The sequence below is a fragment of the Drosophila arizonae genome, chromosome 6 (genome assembly GCF_054131065.1).
Source record: "Drosophila arizonae isolate 15081-1271.41 chromosome 6, UAZ_ARI_1.0, whole genome shotgun sequence".
NCBI classification, from domain to species: domain Eukaryota; kingdom Metazoa; phylum Arthropoda; class Insecta; order Diptera; family Drosophilidae; genus Drosophila; species Drosophila arizonae.
In genome coordinates, this window is record NC_142926.1 from 938,631 (window position 1) to 960,085 (window position 21,455).

Here is a 21,455-nt window from a genome sequence, read left to right on the forward strand (position 1 = left end):
ACATAGGTATATGCGCCGAGGCACTGGCTAATCGGCTTAGTTAGACACTCTTCAAACGCCAGCTGGGCCCTCTCGAGTATATTAGTATTATATATGTATGTCTATAACAAATCATCTCTGTGTATTATACACTGCGCATATTGATCTCCTTAATTATACCCTGAATCCATTTTCAATGGCAAATCAGGGTATAATGGTTTTGTTGAAATGTATATAGCAGGTAGAAGGAGGTGATCAGGGTGACGAGCTGAGTCGATTTGGCCCTGTCCGTCCGTCCGTATGTATAAACGCGTCGATTTCAGAAGATATCAGAGCTAGAGACTTCAATTTTTAATGTATGCTTATATATATACATATATACTGAACTGGATATATATATATATTCATGTTATAATCACAATCTAAAAGTTTTATGATGATCGTATGTCCACAAAAAAAGGTATTAAACAATTCAGTTCTCATAGTAAGCGCACACTGCAGCCCATGCGTGTTTATGCTTGTGTGTGTATGTGTTTGTGTATGTGTGTGTGTATGCGTGTGTCTGTGTGTGCGTGTTTCTTGTGTAAACTGAAAGACGCGAAAAATTATTGAAATAGCTATTACTCCAAAGGTTCAGGGGATCTCGTAGTCGAGTAGTCTCGACTAGAGCTTTCTTACTTGTTTTATTTCAATTTTCAACTTCAATTTATTTCACTCTTTGTTATAATTACATGATGTTGTGAATGGTATTTTACAATGTTTGAAGAGTTTAGGCATATTCCTTTTCTGATAAGCTATTGATTTACATACATGACATATGGATATGCGATAACATTATTATTTGGGGGGAAAAACAAAGAAATAGAAACCCCCATGAAAATTTACTACAAACTAAATTAAATAAAACAAGTAAGAAAGCTCCAGTCGAGACTGCTCGACTAGGAGATACCCTGAACCCTCCAAGCTGATATTCTAATCATTCTGCACTTCTTTTATGCACACATACATACACATGCATCCACACGCACGCATAAGCCTGCGCTCTGCTAACTGCGCAGTAAGCAGCGACTGCGCTTGGGCTGTGCTGCAGTGTGGGCAATATTATGAGAATTTATTTGTCGAATAATTTCTTTTGTAGACATACGATCTCAATGAAAAATCATATGGTGAATATGTGTGTAGATTCCAAAGCACAAGTCTCTAGTACTTGAAATGCGTTTTTTACAAATTGGGGGAGAAAGGGGCGTGGTATCCAAAATCTGTAAATTACAAATGACAGACGGACAGGGCTATATCGACTCGTCACGCTCGTCACGCTGATCAAGAATATATATACTTTGTGGGGTCTGCCACGCCTCTTTCTGCCCGTTACATACTTTTTCACAAAACCATTATACCCTGATTTCCCACTTTCAATGGGTTCAGGGTATAATTAAATACTAAACGCTAAAAACTACAAGTCTATGCCAGGTCGTTTATATGTGAATATGATGATTCCTGACACTTAGTTATACATTTTTGCGATAGTCGGGATAGTCTAATATCTACCAGTTCAGTATTGGCTCGACAATGTAAATCAATCATGGAATGATGTCATGGAAGATTAAAGATAAGCTTCAGGACTTTATTTTGCCGCTCCAAGAGGGGCCGACATTCAAATAGCTGAAATAACTCCTCCATACTTTCCTGGGATTATGCTCCATGCGTCCCGTCCCTATGTCCAAATGAGCGCAAGCCATATCGCCGCTATTGGAGCTAAAGGCTTGGGATTTGGAGTATGTACTTGTGTATTCCCTCGCCTGATAAAATTTAAGGTTATTGCACTGGCCGTGTATGAGTATTCCACAGTGGGTAGGTGTGTGCATTCAAGCAACCTGCAATGAATGAAGGAATGGGGCATTAGGATTCTACTGGTCGGGCATTTTTTACTAGAGTATTAGCCCGTTTCTAACTTGAGGTCATCTGATATTGCACAGGTGCACAATTTCGGCAATATCGCATAGTGGAGTTCGCCGCGCAAAAAGCGGGTATACCAAATCAAAAGATATACATTAGGAGTGCGCAAATGCATGTTCGCATCGAGAGACAGGATGTGAAAAGCGAAGCTGTGAACCGCGATGCGCAACCGACGACTACGCGGAAAAGTCACGCCAACGTTCCTAGGCAGAGGATAAAGATTTGGGTATTTCGAATGAGCGACGGCATCAATATGACTGAGATGGTGAGTTTCCGTACATCCGCTGTATACCTGTTGATTATATTTCTTACAAGCAGGCAATGGATCAGGCGTTTCTGTTTCGTGCTCTGTTCGAAGTGGACACGGAGCGCTTGGGTTGGCAGAGATTCGATCTTACTGAGACGATTCGGGAATGGTACAGCGATACGAGCGGGGAGAATCTACGTCTCTTGATAGACTGCACTGGCTGCGGCAGTAAATATTCACTGCAACTGTTTCAGCTATCCGGGCCAGTGAAATCGGCATCGGATCGCTACTTGAATCCGAACCGTCCATTTCTCGTCCTACACACGGAGTCGCCAAGACCTCGCCGCGTCCGGCGACGTGCAATCGATTGCGGTGGCGCATTAAGCGGCCAATGCTGCAAGGAATCCTTTTACGTATCCTTCAAAGCGCTTGGCTGGGATGACTGGATTATAGCGCCTCGTGGATACTTTGCCAACTATTGTCGGGGCGAATGTACTGGATCATTCCGCACCCCAGACACGTTTCAAACATTTCACGCACATTTCATCGAAGAATATCGCAAAATGGGCTTATTGAATGGAATGCGCCCCTGCTGTGCTCCGATCAAGTTCTCAAGCATGTCCTTAATCTACTATGGCGACGATGGTATTATCAAACGTGATTTACCGAAGATGGTTGTCGACGAATGTGGATGTCCTTAATTGTGAGTAAAATATGTACATACATACTTGAGCACCCATTGAACGTGATGGTTAGCAAATGCGTGGTCTATGGACCTTTTCCGATCGATGTGAGCTGATTTCTAAAGCGCTGGAGCTGATACCCTTCACTATTTAATTATCAGGTAAAGCATCAAATAAATCGACTTCTTACGACAGGTTCTTGAATAACGCCTCGACCAAAATACATCAAAAACTAAAGAGAAACAGTTACACAAAAAATGAGTTGGTATATCTAATACGTTCATGACATCGAAACTGAGCACTTTCGCTAAAAGACTATATCGCTAGGATGTTTACAGTCGATTCCTGGTTCGATGTTGCACTTAGACTTAAATGTCAATCATGAAAGGTGACAAGGAACCTGTAGAACATTTATAGCCGACGTACGTGCACATATACCCGCATGGAATTCAGTTCCCTAAAGTCTCTTTTGGCAGAGAGTCAGGAAATCAAGACAAGATTGAGTAAGATCGTCGTGCCACGCCTCCTACCTGTAGGTCCTTGTCCGTATACATTTGCACAAGCCCATTTTACTCTGAACTCCCATTTAGAGCAATGCAAACATTCTATTTTACACCTTATTTCATTTTGATTTTCAGTTGAAACGGATGTTAGCCGAAAAAAGAGAAGAAGTAAAATAAAACTGAACTGGACTGGAACTACTAAGCCAAACTATTTATTTCCGTCCTTTGACATACCTTAATACATTCAAAAAAGGGAGCTACAAATAGGCTACCAAGTAATTCTGTTGTGCCATGGGACTGAGGCATGAGATTAAGATTGAGAATGAATTTATGTAGTCAAAAATAAAAATTAAAAAAGAACTAAAATAAAGTTTACAAAAAGTGCCTAAAATATTTAAAAATTGCCTAATTAAATTGAAATGATTTTTAAGATTAAGTAATTTAGTAACAACAATTATTATAGTAACTATGATAATCTAATAATTTCAATATACAACAACAATAAAAAAAGTGTCTTTATCAAAATATTCCCTTGGAATATAGAGCTGTGCTGTAGCGTAGCCAGAGGGAAAAGAGGAACCAGAGTGAGGGATGTCAGATAGGGTCTGCAATATTCCAGGTGCGCCTATTCCAATATTCAAACCACGAATATATAAAGATATCAAATTAGATCCGATTGCAAAATATTTATTTATTTAATATTATTTCAAAGGAATTTATGCTTGTATTTACATCTGCATAAAAGGAAACACACGCAAGTAAAGTTAAACACAAGTTACATATATCTAAATTTCTATAGTATAATATATTTACATAATTGTATTTATATAAAATTAAATTTGTCCGCTCTTACGCATATATTTATTATTTATTTTTGCAAATTTCTCGGAATAGGCGCAGAAAAACGTTCGGGTTGCCGTATAGTAAAATAGTTAGGAATGGTGATTTTTATACTTCACATATTTATATTCAATTATTTATTGATTAAAATAATCAAAAATAAGAGTATTTATGCAGAGATACAAATTTATATACTACATACATATATATAAAACATAATGCATATTAAAATACAAATTTTGATAATGTAAGCTAAAATTTGAAAACACTAGCTAGAAAATGGTTAAGTTCTAATAATCATATTGTACATTACATATATACATATATTCCAATTACATCCTGTTGCTCAGAACCAAAATGCCGTTAAAAATATTTAAACAATAAAGAACAATAGGCAACATTTGTTAATATGTCTTTAAATTTGTAAGGATTGATAATAATTATAATAATAATCTAAATAATAACAATAATTATAACAAAAATGATAATAAATTCAATTTTTAAGATTTAAGCAACATCTATAATTTCTTTAGACTTTCAGCTAGCCGTGTCTTTCTATCCATCAATTCTGTTTTAATAACACAATGTACATTTGTATGTATATGTAGACACTCGATGACAGTAGGACAGGAGAATGCAGTTAGCAGAGCGCGTTGTTATACGCGCGTCTTTATGAATGTGTATGTATGTGTGCATAGAAGAAGTGCAGAATGATTAGAATATCAGCTTAGAGGGTTCAGGGTATCTCCTAGTCGAGCAGTCTCGACTGGAGCCTTCTTACTTGTTAATTTAGTGCTTCTACGCTCCAGATTCTGGAAGATTTGGCCAAGTACGTTTATATATTCCAAATTGTAAATCTGTTGTGCTATACGTATCTGCGGATTCGCTACGCCTTAACGCAGATAACAAAAGAACATTGCACAACATTAATATATTCCACTTACTTCGTGCACGAGCATCAAAAGCAATAATAGTACTCTACACCGAAGTGTCAGATTAACAGATAAGCGCCTTCCATATATGCTCACTTATATACAGTACCACGCATACATACGTAAACGATGCCCCACCTCCCACCACCCCTATTTTGGGGAACTATTTAAGTTGATTGAACTTTGGAAATTTCTAGAAGCACTAATGGGTCTTTCAATTTATAAGCGCGGCACAGAAGTATATGTACATACGTATAAAAGTCCAACGACTTCTATTTTAAAGGGGCTTATGAACTCTTATTTTAGATGCAGGCTTTTTTAAATCTAAAATAACGTCATCTGTGCATTCAATATAGGACACTAGATTGAATCAAAAAATCAGAGAGAAAGAGATAGAGAGAGGAGAGAGAAAAAAAGGGGAAAATAGGGAGAGAAAAGAAACATAGTCAGACCTACTGAGGGCGTAGCAAATCTGAAAAAAAAAATAAGAGAGCTCTAGTCGAGACTGCTCGACTTGGAGATACCCTGAACCCTCCAAGCTGAGATTCTAATAATTGTGCACTTCTAATGCACACATACATATGTACATAGACATGCATCCACACGCACGTATACGCACGCGATCTGCTAACTGCGCAGTAAGCAGCGACTGCGCTTGGGCTGCACTGCAATGTGGGCAATACTATGACAACTTATTAGTTAAATAATTTCTCTTGTAGTAGGACTATCTTCATGAAGCTTTTTGAACGTGATCAAAAGGTTAGAATATGTGTACATTCCAAAGCAAAAGTCTCTAGTACTTGAAATTCGGTTTTTAACAAATTATGAGCAAGGAGGCGTGATATCCAAAATCTGTACATTACAAAATCTATGATAAACTTGTACTGTGTATGGTATACACGAATATGCATACTAAATTTCAAGTTTTAGCTATTATAACTGCTGAGATCTAGGTGTTTATATTGAACTGATTTCTTGATTTCCTATTTTCAATGGATTCAGGGAATAAAACAACAGAATATTTTGAGCGTTGAATGTAATTGGCAGGATCTGCGCCGTGCGCGAGTATTTTGCAGTCGGTGTCGCCCTATTGCAACATTCTAATTCGCTTGAAGCTCCCGGTCATGGGAATACCGATATCGATAGCGATGCCGATACTAATAGTGATAGCGATAAGGAAAGCTAAACCATTACATTAGACGATGTCAAGACCTCAACGTCCTTTATCTATTCTGGATGGATGATCTACACATATCCTCATTGTGTATGCACAGCTGTACCCACACATTCTTCTAAATTTTACAAAGTCGCGAAATTCGGAATGGATTCGAAAACGTATAGGAAGAATTTCGAAGCGATATTCTCTCTTACGAACTGTAATTTTTTCTGTCGGGTATTGAGCAACGGGAATATGTGTTGCTGCTTATCGAGCCGTTTTGCTTTCGAGCAACTTTTAATTAAAGATTAAAGTTTCTTATCAGCCATTAGCTGCAGTTCATATACTCGAGCATACACAACATACGTAAACATGTCTTTATTGGTACATCCACACAAGTATGTAGTGGTGCTTACAGATATAGATTGGATGGAAAGATTTTACTTTTCAGGTTTTCTTTTACCTCCCCGAGCCAGCGAAGGAATTGTTCAACTGGTTCCCAAAGGGGCTATAGCCTTGGATTTTGGTAAATAACAGGAATGTTCGATAATACACACATATGTATGTATATACAAGTGACTCAAAAATACATTCTCCAACGTATGTGCAGGGGGTCCCAGACGGAGCAAAGCGCCGAGCTCTGCATGTGTGTGTAGACTGAGAGAAAATCATTTGACAATCGTTTGACTGACAGTCTTGCACATTTGTTTAGAGCATGACCTTGGGCGAGCATCATAGACCTTTGCATAATTTGTAGCTAATAGCAGAATACCACTTGATAATGAAGCCTCAGATATCAAATGCCCGTACGTTATTATACTGACCTTTGACATTTTCTGTCAGTGTACATATACATATTGTATGTATATTGCTACGCATTTTATCTCATCGTCGGCTTGATACTAGATCACTCTCACTTGCTTAACACACATACGTATGCACATGTGTGTACAGTGTACACGTACACGTATGCATTCACAAGTCCACACATAAGAACACAGGAACTCGAGAATGCGCCAAGTCCTCTTCTGATAATAGAAAATTCATAGCAGCAGGGGCCAACGGCAGCGGCAGCACCCACCCTTATGTTGTGTGCTTGAAAATTGATATATGTTTGTATATTATAATTGAGAACGAGCGCCAACCGTGTGAGAGAGCTGTGAGGCTGCCCCTCTCTCTACCTTGCTCTTTCCCACGGAAGAATATAAGGCACGCACACTGCAAGAGAGAGGAGCACTAGTGATAAGTAAGTGTCCTCACTCACTCTCTCCTTCTGTCAGTATAAAGAAAGATGCACTCACACACACACACGTATAATATAGATATATGCTATACACACACAGCCACGATAGACGTTGTATTTAAACTGAGTTCTAGTGGAAAATACGGCTTAATTCGAAGTCACTTGTCGTCCGATCCGATTCGTATATTAAATCAGTGTCGCGAGCTAAGTGTGCTGTGCTGGAATTGTGTCTCTCTATGAACGCAATTCAGTGAAAGGAATTTAAATCAGATTTCAACTGTGAGCAAGGTATACAAGATCTTGTCCTGCCCATGGGCGTACAGCAACAACGACAACGAGAACAACAATGAAATGAATTTAATTCAATTAAATAAAATACAACTAAAATAATTATATATAACTAAATCAAGAATATATAAGTACATTGATAACAAACAAATAAATATACACGGTAATTGAACTCACCAGATTCAAAATACATAATAATAAAGTTAAAATTATATAAATTATATAAAATTACGAAAGAAAAAAATATATATACAAAGTAAATTTACGATTGAATCCTAGGACATATCATGTAATAGATAGTACAGTGTTATTATGAAGATAATCATATATCCTCCATTTCATTAACCATACAAAGTTATAAAACCGATTTTTTTTTAATTTATAGTAATGTATAGTGCATACGAATACATTTAATATTTTAAAAATATTGGCTATCTATTATATAAAACGATAACAAGATGATACAAAAAAATTATAAAAAGAACTATACAATTTATAAATTACTGTAGAATATAAATAAAAAATAATAAGATAATGCAATTCTGTATATTAAAACAATATAAAATGAAATGTATACGATATACTGAAGATCATACAGAGTTATGCATCCTAATGTATTATTAATTTCTATTAGGCTAACCCAAAGGGGGCCGGAACAGTGAAAAACATGGCGATTCCTTTTCCAATTCGGGGATTCCTGATATTTATTCTACTTGTGGGTACAGCCAACTCCGGTAAGTACGCTGATACTAGCGAAGTAGCACATATACTACGTGTAAATACCCCCAACAATGTCACATATGTGGAATACGTTCAAATTGTTTAAACTCTATCAAAGTTAGGGTCATCCCAATGCAGGAACACATAAGCTTCACATAAGCTTAAGACTATGAATCTAAATCTTTGTCAACTAGATACGAAATGAAATACATAGTACAGATACAACACTTACAAAAATAAACAAGTAAGAAAGCTGTAGTCGAGACTACCCGATAAACGAGATCCCCTGAACCCTTCGTGCAACTGATATTTCAATAATTATTCGCATATGCACACAAACACATACACACACAAGCTCCCACACATAAACACGCATGGGCTGCAGTGTGCGCCTACTATGAGAACTTAATTGTTTAATAACTTTGTTTTGTGAAAATACGGTCTTCATGAAACTTTCAGATCGTAAAAAATACAATGAAATGTGTGCACTTGCCAAAGAACAAGTCTCTAGTATTTGAAATACGCCTTTTACAAAAGTGAGGATGAGGGGGTGGTTATAGGGGTGGGGGTAAATTTTAAATTTTAAATATACATATAAAATTTTGAGACTCTAGCTTTAAAGATGTAGGAGATATAACTTTATAACTCATTTTCGATAAGGTTTTTTATCGACAAAAAAAAAATAACGGGATGAGTTATCGTTGAAGTCTCTAGCTCTTATATCTTCTAAAATCGACGCGTTCAAACATACAGATTGATGGACGGACGAACGAACGGGCAGACAGACAGACTGATGGACGGACGGACCGACGGACAGGGCTAAATCGACTCAGCTCGTCGCCCTGATCAAAAAAATATATATACTTTATGGGGTCTGCCACGCCTCCTTCTGCCTGTTACATACATTTAACAAAACCATTATACCCTAATTTCCCATTTTCAATGGGTTCAGGGTATAATAATTGCTGGAAAAACAGTTGGGAAAATATATGTAAATATTTCCTACATACATTCATTAATTGTAAATTTCAGATGGTAGCTGCAAAATCGGATGTCCTCGAGCCGACAATGGAGTTTTAAAGTATAAGCCGGGTAATTTTTATGAGTACAGCTTTGAGAGCATCTTAACAGTTGGATTAAGTTCGAGCAATGCCGCTGAGGCTGATGATACGAGCTTGAAAGTAACTGGCACGGCAAAGGTGTATGCCAGTGGCAATTGCGGCTACACCTTGCAGGTGGGTACTGTCAAGGTGGTAAACACAAAGGAGTCTGTGGAACGCAAGATCCTGAACAACATACAAAAGCCAGTGCAATTCACCTTAGCCAGTGGCCAGTTGGAGCCGCTGATCTGTGCAGATGCTGGCGAAAGCAGCTACTCGCTCAATATCAAGAGAGCGATCATCTCTTTGCTGCAGTCCCACACAGGTACCGAGAGCGCGAACGAAATCGACGTCTTTGGTTCTTGCCCGACGCACAGCTCAACAGCGACATCAGGCAACGGCGAGATTCTGACAAAGGTGCGAGATCTCAACAGCTGCGCCCATCGTGAGCAAATCAATAGCGGCCTGCTCTCAGGCATATTGAACGAGAAGGCAGGTGTCACGAGCAGCGCCATCTTCCAGGCTGACTACATCAAGGAGCTGAGGATCGAGCGCGGAATTGTGGAGAATGTGCATATGAATGAGGTCTACAGATTCGCCGGTAGCGCCAAGGGTAGCTCCGATGTCACTGCCAAGGTCTCCACAACCCTCAAACTGAGGACCCCGACTGGCCAAGCAGGTGCCGCACCCGCTGTGGCGGCCACTGCCAAACCAGTCAGCATTATTTTCGGAAAGAGCGATGCGTACACCACGAAGAATCTGGCTGCGTTGAAGTCGGTCGTCAATGAGCTCGTCGACCTGACGGCGGACTACGTGAAGAAGGACACAGCCAAGAAGTTCGTTGAACTCATCCGGCTTTTGCGCCACTCTGACGTGGACACACTGCTGGAGCTCTCCACGGCGCCGCACCCCAAGAAGGCCTTGGCACGCAAAGTTTACCTAGATGCGCTGTTTCGCACGAACACGGCTGAGTCAGCTAAGGCCATACTGAAGCAGTTGGCCAAGCTCGAAGAGAAGGAAAAGTTGCTGGCCATCTTCTCGCTAAATCTGGTCGAAAGGGTGGACAAGGAAACATTGAGTCTAGCATCGCAACAGCTGCTCCCAGCTGCACCGAAAGAAATTTACCTGGCCGTTGGCAATTTGGTTGGCAAATTCTGCAAGGAGATCCAGTGCGAGCCTAACGAAATTGGGCAGATATCGAAAAAGTTCATCGAAGGACTGAAGCACTGCAAGCCGAATACCAAAAAGGAAGAAGAGCGCATCGTCTACGTGCTCAAGGGCATTGGCAATGCCCAGACTTTAGTCAACAATGTGGCAACGGCATTAAGCGAGTGCATAGCACCTGGTCGCAGTAATCGCATACGCGTCGCGGCTCTACAAGCCTTCTCAGCCGTGAGCTGCAAGCAGGACTTGAGCTCAAAGGCACTGCAGCTGCTTAAAGACACGAACGAGGACTCTGAGCTGCGCATCGAAGCCTATTTGGCTGCCATTAAGTGCCCGACTGTTGACCTGGCCAAAGAGATCTCAAACATTATCAACGCCGAACCAGTGCACCAAGTCGGCAGCTTTATCGAGTCCAATTTGAGGGTGATACGGGACTCGACAGATCCGACGCGGGAGCACCAGAAATACTATCTCGGAAATATTCGAGTATCGAAACAGTTTCCGAAAGACTATCGCCGTTTCAGCTTCAACAATGAGCTCTCCTATCGCCTGGACGCGCTTGGCCTAAGCGGCAGCTCGGACTATAAGCTGATTTACTCGCAGAATGGGTTCCTGCCCCGCGCTGCTCGCCTCAACTTGACAGCCGAGATATTGGGCAACAATTTCAATGTATTTGAGGCTAATCTGCGGCAAGAGAATCTTGAGAATCTGCTCGAATATTATGTTGGCCCAAAAGGCTTATTGAACAAAGATTTCGACGAGATTGTCAAACTGATCGAAGTCGGAAACTCTGGAAATTCGGGAAATCCTGCGGGTCGCGGCCGTCGTTCGGTTGTTGACGACGCTGTCAAGATCGGCAAGAGATATAAGAACTACGGCAGCCAGAAGTCAATACAAGACCTGAATTTGGACTTATCGATCAAATTATTTGGCTCAGAGCTCGCCTTTTTGAGCTTGGGCGACAACATACCCACGACTTTGGATGACATCATCAAGCACTTCTCAGAGGCATTCGACAAGGCCAAAAAGGAGCTGACCTCATTTGAGACGCAATATGCAAGCCATCAGTTGTTTTTGGACAGTCAACTCAGCTACCCGACAGGTGTGGGAATACCCTTGGAGCTGGGCGCTCAAGGCTTCGCGGCGAACAAAGTCGACTTCGCTGTCAACATCGACGTGAATGCGATCCTAGAACAGAACTGGCAGCGCGCCAAATACCGTTTGAAGTTCGTGCCCAGCATTGACGTGACTGTCAATCTACAGCTCGGCTTCAATACTCAGGTGTTGGCGACAGGAGTGCGCGTGGCGACTAGCGCCCACACAGCAACCGGCAGCGATGTATCAATCGCCCTGATTAAAGATGGCGACGGCTTCAATGTGAACGTCGAGCTGCCGCGTGAGAAACTGGAGCTGGTCGACATACAAGTCAAGTCCGAGTTCTACGTAGCCGAGCAGGATAAGCCGATCAAGCCGGTGCCATTGAGAGTGGCCAAGAGTAAGCAGGCGTCGTCGCCAAATGAGAACTGCCTAAATCAGTTCAATGACTTGGGTCTAGGTTTGTGCATCAAGTCGAGCACTCCCCTTCTAACAGACAACTCGCTCATTGACGAGCTGAAATTGTCGCACGACTACAGCCTCTCCGTTTACCTGACCTCCGAGCGCAAGATCAATGTGAAGGGCACACACTTGACTCTGCCCACGGGCAGTCAACAATGGAAGCTGCAGTACAGCACGCCCGAGTCGAAGGTTTCACATGACACGAGCCTGGCATTCGAGCTGGGTACTAAGCCGAATATCTATGGACGCCTCTCCTTGGACAACTCGCAATATCATCTGGCTGTCGAGGCGGGCTTCAAGGACAACAATCAAGAACTTGTTTTCTACGGCCAGCACGAACAGAACAAGGACATTAAGAAGTCGAAAATAGGCTTCATTAAGACCGGCAACGAGTACAGGCCAGTCATCGAGATTGAAGACAAGAATGGTCTCACCAAAAACATCAACGGCTACCATGCCAACGGCATGATCGTCGTCCAGAAGACGACCGAGAAACAGACGAGATATAATTTCCAGAATTTCCAAATACTCAACCGCAACAACGATCGTATTCTGCTAAATGGCTGGGTCGACTTGTCGCCCACCTCGTTGGAATCGGAGCTTCGGATATCACCAAATCAGGAATCGTATCTGCTCAAGTCCAACTTCAAGCTGGACAATAATCAGTATGCATTGGGTGTGTTCGTGAATGATGAACGCAAGCCGGAGAACGTCTACGGAACGTCGGCGCAACTGAAAATCGGCAAAGATGTTTACACCCTGCAACTGGTTGGCAAGGCCTTGCAGTGGTCGGTGAATAGTGAGACCGAATTGGGCTATGTGAATGCGGCAAACTCGAATAAGCTGCGCTCGGCCAAGTTCTCGCAGAGCCTCATTGTACAGCAGAAGAACAAGCATCTGGGCTCGCTGGATATCAAAACAAGACTCGATGAGAATCAATTCGAATTGAATGTGGCAGCAGCGAGTGGGCAGAAGCTGGCATCAGTGGACATCAAGTACGAGGCAAATCAGCGTTCCGTACACGACTACGAGCTGACAGCTAAGGCAAAGTACAACAAGCACTCGGTAGACGTTGTCTCCAGGTGCCTGATGAACAACAACCTGTTCAACATTGACAACAGCTTGACGGCCAGCTGGGGTACCTCGCTGACAGCCAAGGGCGAGCTGGGCCAGCGGTACTCACCACAGGACATACACATTGACCTGCAGGGAACCGCTCAGCTCACGGCCAAGGAGAAGCCAGTGCAATGGCTGCTCAAGGTGTTGGGCGTACCGGATAAAACGAGTAGTGAGTTGCGCATTAGCCGAGACAACGCCGAGCTGTTCAAGTTGCTCAGCGAGTCACAGCATCCGCAGGACAAGCTCTCATCGGCGAAGATCAATTTGATGGTCAAGAACCTGCTGACAGCGAAGGCCGACTTGAAGATCGCCAAGAATAACAAAGGCGAATTGGTGGCCTCAGTTGAGACCCTGAAAACGGAGCCGAAGCACAAGCTCGAGGTGGATACCAAGTTCCACATACAGCAGCCGAAGTACGACATTGACAGCATCGTCACTTTGGATGGCAGCAAGAAGATCCATCTGAAGACTGAAAACAATATTGAGAAGCTCAAGTTTGCGACGAAAAACCTTTTCGAATGGAATGAGAAAAAGTATTCCTTCGATGCAAACGGCGGCGTCAAGGGCGAGTGGCGCACGAATGGCGACGTTCAAGGCGCATTCAAATTGACCACACCTGAGAACCGTATTGTCGATGGCACGCTAGCTCGCCACTTGACAACCAATCCCAGGACCCAGCTGCGACAAGGTAGTCTCGATGTGCAAGTCAATGAGCAGGACGCAGCGGGCGGCAAGAAGCGATCCATCTCGTACAAAGGCACACTCGACCGAATGAATATTAAAACTCAAGAGATTTCAGTCAACAACCAGCTGACCTACATGGACTTCAATGGAAAGAAAACTGAGCTCACCGCACACGGCGAATATACACTCAAAGGCTTTAAGAGCGCCAAGGCCTTTGACATCGAAGTCAAAGTCGAGGGCCACCTGGTCGAGAAGCCCATCGAGGTGGCTGTGGTCATTGAAGAGTTCACCGAAAGTAGTTTGGTGGGCCGCATTTCAGGCAAATACGGCCAGAGTGTGACAGCTAATCTGAGTGGAAAATATAGTGGTGCAGGTGAGCCCAGCACACCTACCACATACGAGCTGCAGCTGAAGGTACAAGCGCCCGAGACTAGGTTCAAGAATCTACAATTGAGCAGCAACGGCAAAGTGGGTAGTGAGATTCTTGAGTTTGTGTTGAGCACGAAGTCAGACAATGGCGGTTACACAAAGGTGAACACGGTCTGGCAGGGCAATGCCAAGCAAGGCACCTACACATTCAATGCCCAAAACAATCACCTGCAAGCACCTGTGAAGGTCTCCGGCAGCTACCAGAATGACAAGACGGGCAGCTTCAGGGACGGCGATGCCAAGGGCAAGCAGCAATTCACGATCAATGCCGAATATGGCGACAAGTACATTAAGAGCAATGCCGACGTTAGCTTCGAAGATGCCAACGCCGCATCCCTGAGCTACAAGCTGGACACAAGCAACGATTATTTGAAGAACATTGAAGTTATTATTCAGAGCCAGAAGCCAGCCGAGGGCAACTATGCGCTCAGTGCCCATGTGAGGCAGGCCGGCAAGAGCTATACGGTCGACTCGAAAATCTATAGCGCCAGTCATAAGAAGGGACTCGACCTACGGGCCACGTTGCCAGACAGTCAACCGATTATTTTGGCAGCACTTTTAGAGATTCTGGGTGAGCGTAAAGCGAAGCTTTCACTGGACATACAAAATCTGATCGAGCTGGACCTGCAGCTGAGTGGTGAGGCGTCGTATGTGAGTGTCGACGATTTCTACATTGTTGGCAGCTGGAATTCGAAGAAGCTTCACCTGGACAACTACGAACTGGACGTGAGGGCGCAAGGCAAAAGCGTCAAGGTACTGCTCAAGCATGCACAGGGCGTCGATTTCTCTGGCAACGCCAGTTACAGCTTGAAGAAAGAGCAGAAGAAGTCAACCATTGAGGGTCAGGGTCAGGTGCAATACAAAGGTAAGACCCACAACGGCAACTTCAAGCTGCAACGCCAGCAGTACAATCTCGAAGAGGATCAGGAAATCGGCTTCGCTTACACATTCAACGGCAACATCGGACCCAAGAACAGCGTTTCCACCATTAAGTTGACGAACAAGGAATTCAATACCAAACTGTCAATATGCGAGGAGAGAAAGCAGTGCACCAACATCCAGCTGCAGTCGAGCGTTAGAATCGTCGAGGACAGGTTGCAGCACGACGTGCTCGTCCTTTTAGATCTGCGAGAGCTCGGCTATCCCTATGAGCTGGAGCTCAAATCGAAGAATATTCGTGAGAGCTTCAAGACTATGTACAACCTCGATGCTCGTGTCATATCCAGCAACAGTTTGAAGTACCAGCTCACGGCCTCCGCTGATCCGTCAGCCATAACCATTCAGGTGACCCTGCCCAAGCGACAAATTGCGTTCGAGACCAAGCAACAGATACCCGAACGCCATCAGCTCTTTGGGCGCTACGAGCAATCGGCTGCCTTCTACATAGACAAGCTGCAGCGGCCGAATGACGTGGCACGCGTCTCGGCGGTAATGGACTTGACAGGTGTCGAACAGGTGTCCATTACTGGCAAGGGTCAACTTAAGCTGGAGCACCCCACTATTCGCCCGTTGACCATCAGCGGTACCCTAGACGCGGACCGCAACCAGCGCGTATTAAACAGCGAGCTTGTCTTTGACATCTTCCGGTCACCTGAGCAGAAGATAGTTGTAACGCACCAAATTCGCAATAGTCAAGCAGACAACGGCTTCAATCTGAGCTCGCGACAGGAAATCAAATCAACGGGGCTGCGCTTCCAGTACGAGCTGAAAGCGAACTCGGCCCTCAATCTGGAAGCCAAGGAGTTTAGTGCCAGCAGCGAGCTGCAGAGCAGCACAAGCGACTTGACAGCCGGTGTCCAGTTCCTGGGCAATAAAGAGCGCTTCGAGCTACAGCTGAGTGCATTGAATGAACAGATCATTCGGCTGGCCGGCACCTTCGATTGGCAAAAACGTACCGCTAAACTTAATTCGAAGCTGCAGATTTTCGGACAGAAGCCAGTGGAACTCTCGAGCGAATTACAGCCGACTTGGGCCAAACTCACGCTGAAACAACAAGGTCTAATTGATACCAATGCTGAGGTCAAGCTGGGCAAGGAATTCAAATTCGATGTTGTTGGAGCCGGCAAATCCATTTTGAATGGACGCATCGCTCTGGATGCAGCCAACTTCTTGCAGACCAACTATAAAACTAATGATGACGATGTCAAAGCATTTTTGGTAAGGAAAATTTCATAAACATACATACCCACATATATCGGAATTCATGATTGATCGAGCGAACGAACCGCATTTGTCGGTCGATCCGTTTGTCTGTCCGTCTAGATTAATATCTGGAATTTCTCAGGTATACCATATTCGTATTATAGTCTCTCATTCCACTCGATTTTTGCTAGAGAGTTATCAGATTGTGTAAATTGTGTTTGTATATTTATTTGAACAAACCCACAAAATTTGTCTATCTCCCCTAGGAATCTGTGGAGTCTGAAATCAAGAAAGAAACTGAAGCGGTTACTGCCAATTTGAAGAAACGCTTCGAAAAGGTCCGTCAGGATGTTGAGCAAAATGCGAAACTTGCAGCGGACAGTGCTCCAGACTTTACAAAGCTAAGAAACGGCTACGAGAGTCAGGTGAAGAGCATAATCAAGGAGCTCGAAAGCGATCAATTATTGAAACCCATCGTGGATGCTATGTAAGTACTGTCATTATTATGTTTCTCCTTACACCCCGAACCTCGTTTCGTTTGCAATTCTTCAGGGTATACAATTATATATTCATAACTAATTATTTTCATATTCATTTGCTCAAATCACAAATGGTCTTTTTAGACGGACCCTTTTTGAGAAGATAAACAAAGCGATTGATGAGTTGACAAAGTTGATATCGGAAAACTATGAGAAGTTGGCGAAGACAGTCAAGGAAATTCTAGATAAACTAGACGATCTGTGGGAGAACTCACTACTCAAGATCTGGGAGCAATTGATCGTATCGCTATCGAAGGTGGGGGGACAGCTGCGCATCGAGCTAGTAAACATCTACACGAATGTGGCCAAGGAGTTTGTCGCATGGCTAGAGAAATACGGACCCGCATTAAAGAATTATGGCAAGGTAATTAGCGACGCATTCAGGCCGCTGCACGAAGCAGCCCAGGAGCTGATCAAGGGTGTGTTGCATTCAGTTGAGGAGCTGCTGGACGAGCTCAAAGAATATGTTGCCAAGTTGCCGACATTCGAGGCGCTGCGTAATGAGGTGGCCAACAAAATAAAGGAGTGGAAGCTCTTGGAGCGGACCTTGGAGACACTCAACAATATCTTTGACCAATTGAATATTCTGCCCCAAACTCCGGAAATAGCTGAATTATTGCAAAAGCTGCACGAATTCCTAGAAGCGAAGCTCAGACAGCAGCCGGTCGACGACGACAAATGGTTGAACGATTTATCCAAACTGTTACTGAGAGCCGTTCGTTCCGTTTTGGCCGCGCTCAACGGTAGCAAATCTGTTGAGAACGTTGCACTCTTTGGCGACTCATCTCTCAGTCTGTGGCCTTCGTCCCTTGATGGCTTTGCTAAGTTGCCATTGGTGCTGTCGTTCCGGTCGAGCGTTATCAACTTCCTGTTGAACGAAAACTGGGAGGGCATATTCAAGAAGGACCTCCTCTCCAACTGGCTATTCTTCCATGACTTTGAGCTGCATGGGCACATTGTGGATGGGCAGCATGTCTTCAGTTTCGACGGTCAGAGCTTTGCCTATCCCGGCAATTGCAAATACATCTTCGCACAGGATAGTGTGGACAAGAACTTCACGGTGATTGGCCAGCTGAATAACGGCAAACTAAAGGCCATAACGCTAATTGACCGCGATGGGAATTTCGTTGAGGTCAGCGATAATGTCGCCCTCAAAGTGAATGGAAAGCCTGTTGAATACCCACAACACCTCCCCGGCATTCACACGTGGCGCCGCTTCTACACGGTTCACATCCACTCGGAATATGGCGTCAGCGTAGTATGCACAACCGACCTGAAGGTGTGCCACGTCAATGTAAACGGATTCTACACAAGCAAGACCCGCGGCTTGCTGGGCAATGGCAACGCCGAGCCGTACGACGACTTACTGCTAATCGATGGCACCCTCGCGAGCGACTCGGCTGCTCTGGGCAACGACTACGCGGTCGGCAAGTGCAGCCCCGTGGCATTTGACAAGAGCCAGTTGGAAGGGCAACGCAATGACATATGTTCGGACATATTTGGCATCGACTCCCCGTTGGCCCTGCACTATTTGGCATTGGACGCTCGTCCTTATCGCAGCGCCTGCGACGTTGCCGTAGCAAGTGTACCTGAAAAGGACAGAGAATCGCTGGCCTGCACTTTCGCCCTAGCTTACGGGTCAGCCCTGAAACTGCAAAAGAAATGGGTGCTGCTGCCACCACGCTGCTTGAAATGCGCCGGTGCTGTGGGTCAGCGCGAACTGGGCGAAGAGTTCACCGTCAAAATCCCATCGAACAAAGCCGATGTCGTCTTTGTGGTGGACATCAATGTGTCGCCAACTGTGTTGGCCAACTTAATAGCTCCGGCAATCACCGACATTCGCGATTCGCTAAAGACCCGCGGATTCACCGACGTCCAAGTTGGCGTCATAGCTTTTGACGAGACGAAACGCTACCCTGCACTTCTAACTAGCGACAACGGCAAAATCAACTACAAAGGCAACGTGGCCAATGTTCAATTGAATGGACCGAACAATTTCTGTGAGAACTGTGCGGAACAAATCATAACCGAAAAGCGTATATTGGAGGTCTACAACATGCTGGAGCGCTTCATCAAATCCATTGTACCCCAATCCGATGAAAAAGCGTTCCACCTGGCCTTGGACTATCCGTTCCGCGCGGGTGCTGCCAAGAGCATAATTGGGGTCCGCAGTAATTCGCTTGAGTACAACAATTGGGTAATACATAATTTTTTTTCTTTGGTATATATGTGTATAGAAAAATTCTAATATATATGGGTATATTTTTATCTAGTGGAAATTCGTACGTGCTCAAATAACCGGAGCCACGACCAAATTCGACGGCGCTTTGCTCCACCTAATTGCACCAATCAAGGGACTCGCTGTAGAGGGTGTGCCAGCTGAAAAGCTAGTTGGTAGGTCTTTTCTCAAATATTGTGATCTGAGTAATGAAAGAAATTCTAAAGACTAAAATCCTTATTTCCAAAGGCTTCAATGCTCGCCTAGTCGCCACTCTGGATGGCAAGGACAATAAGAAACGCGCGAAACTGCAATTCGAAAATGATATGGGCATTGATTTCGTACTCAACAACGGCGGATGGGCATTCAACACACAAAACTTTGATAAACTAAAGGCAGGCGATCAGAAGAAATTGCTGAACCAGGTGACGTCCTCCATTGCGGATACACTCTTCAAAACGGAAACGGTCAGCGAGTGCCGCTGCCTGCCCGTGCACGGCCTGCATGGCCAGCACAAGTGCCAGATCAAATCGTCGACCTTTGTGCCCAACAAGAAACCCAAAGCGGCGTAAGGAGCAACCCCAAACATAACAATATTATATGCAATTTACATTAATTAAATAAAAAGAAATGAAGCAAAATAAACTCTAAACTCTTTCAATATAAAATATATACACACATTTAATATAAGAATACATGAACTCAACCCTTTATATTCCCACAGCACATATATTTGGTTTTGCAAATTTATGACCCACGTCCAGCCCACTTGTTAACATATTTGAAAATGGCATCAAATTGATCAGATATGCGCCAGCGTTCAGCGAATAATAAGACTAACTGTATAACACACCAGTTAGCAGATTGTGCTCTGTTATCCCAGCTGAAACCTGGCGGGCGGTTATTACAAAATCGAAAACTGAGAATGATTATGAGTATTACTTCTAATAAAACATAAATTCTGCCAGAAGCAGATCTACAGCTTTGAAAATAGATTAAAGTGTAAGAATTGCTTCCTTTTCATAAAATGTTATAGGCGCGCTCACCAATTTCTGAAATAGTGACGTTACGCTGTTAACAAAACACTGTTGTATGGCACTGTTCTCTGGTCAGTGTCAGTGTGTATGGTTAGTGATGGTATAGTCGACAATTATTTTCTAAGAGTTATCGATAATGCCATATAGCTGGTGAGTAGTACCACTGACCAGAGAACACATGGACCGGACACGTAGTGTAAAGCGTTTTGCACACTTTTTTTTCGAAGGTTAGCACCCCCCACGATTGAGTGATAGTAGGTTATGCAAAGCGAACAGCTGATTTGACAGCGTGACGTCATTATTTCAGAAAGTGGTGGGCGCGCGTTTGAATTTGTAGTTTTGACACTGTTATTTGTCTTTAAACTAGTAGACTAAATAAAACGAGCTGGGCGGCTAATCACATTTTCTATATAGATTCACGAATCGGAAAATATAAAGGTTTTTGCTCACTTTTATACTCTAAATTGTTTTCTAAGCAGTTATTGATCATGCAATCCCTTGACCACTTTTACTTTTGCATATAATGGATTTAACCTTACTATCTAAGGCTTGAATTTGTAAAACTAAAGAGTTACTACTAAGTATTATGCATTTCCCATCAATCCGCATCATTATACGTACTAATTTCATTCTTTATATTAAAAATCCGATGGCCATAGATGATACCCAGCATTGTTAGCTTCTGTCTAAGTTTTAAGAGCTGATTCAGGCAGATCATGTGTTTCCTTAGGTTTCAATACTCATAATCATACAAGTTTACGACTTGGCAATTAATACACAAATATTAGTTCATTCTACCGGATGTTTCTGACATGACAGCAGGTGTGAGCAGCACCTTTATTGATGCAGCTTCAAAGTGTACTATATATAAATGTGTAGATAAATTGGCATAAATAAACAATACTGATGGCGAAACCCC

At 43.3% G+C, this 21,455-nt stretch overlaps 2 protein-coding genes and 1 long non-coding RNA gene across 8 annotated transcripts in view; 2 read left to right on the forward strand and 1 right to left on the reverse strand.

Annotated features, from left to right (window-relative positions):
- The window catches only part of Actbeta (inhibin subunit beta), a 16,920-nt gene extending 11,292 nt beyond the window's left edge, over window positions 1-5,628 (forward strand). For all 4 annotated transcript variants that reach the window (XM_089472561.1, XM_089472558.1, XM_018013615.2 and 1 more), the window contains exons 4-6: window positions 1,956-2,200; window positions 2,254-2,885; window positions 3,504-5,628. In XM_089472561.1, coding sequence (XP_089328687.1) covers window positions 1,956-2,200; window positions 2,254-2,883 — 875 coding nt within the window. In that variant the 3' untranslated portion in view covers window positions 2,884-2,885; window positions 3,504-5,628. The remainder of the gene's footprint in view (window positions 1-1,955; window positions 2,201-2,253; window positions 2,886-3,503) is intronic.
- Window positions 1-7,678, reverse strand: part of LOC149268311 (uncharacterized) — a 19,060-nt gene extending 11,382 nt beyond the window's left edge. Inside the window, exons 1-4 of one of the 2 annotated variants that reach the window (XR_016270763.1) lie at window positions 7,598-7,678; window positions 7,121-7,391; window positions 4,990-7,053; window positions 1,662-4,876 (exon numbers count right to left, since the gene is read on the reverse strand). This is a non-coding gene — a long non-coding RNA (uncharacterized LOC149268311). The other variant, XR_016270762.1, reaches the window with a different exon arrangement.
- apolpp (retinoid- and fatty-acid binding glycoprotein apolipophorin) lies at window positions 7,677-20,144 on the forward strand. 2 transcript variants are annotated; one of them, XM_018013722.2, is made up of 7 exons: window positions 7,677-7,827; window positions 8,462-8,561; window positions 9,580-16,757; window positions 17,009-17,229; window positions 17,366-19,478; window positions 19,555-19,675; window positions 19,749-20,144. In XM_018013722.2, the coding sequence occupies exons 2-7, from the start codon at window positions 8,495-8,497 to the stop codon at window positions 20,069-20,071; spliced, it is 10,023 nt and encodes a 3,340-aa protein (XP_017869211.1). In that variant the 5' UTR covers window positions 7,677-7,827; window positions 8,462-8,494; the 3' UTR covers window positions 20,072-20,144. The 2 variants fall into 2 exon arrangements, with proteins under 2 accessions (XP_017869211.1, XP_089328679.1); XM_089472553.1 differs by having other exon boundaries at window positions 7,715-7,990.
- The last annotated feature ends 1,311 nt before the right edge of the window (window positions 20,145-21,455 follow it).

Coding starts and splice junctions, on each gene's coding strand:
- apolpp (XM_018013722.2), top strand. CDS start 8,495: ATGGCGATTCCTTTTCCAATTCGGGGATTCCTGATATTTATTCTACTT. Junction 17,230..17,365: donor AAACCCATCGTGGATGCTAT/GTAAGTACTGTC, acceptor TGGTCTTTTTAG/ACGGACCCTTTTTGAGAAGA. Junction 19,479..19,554: donor CGCTTGAGTACAACAATTGG/GTAATACATAAT, acceptor ATTTTTATCTAG/TGGAAATTCGTACGTGCTCA.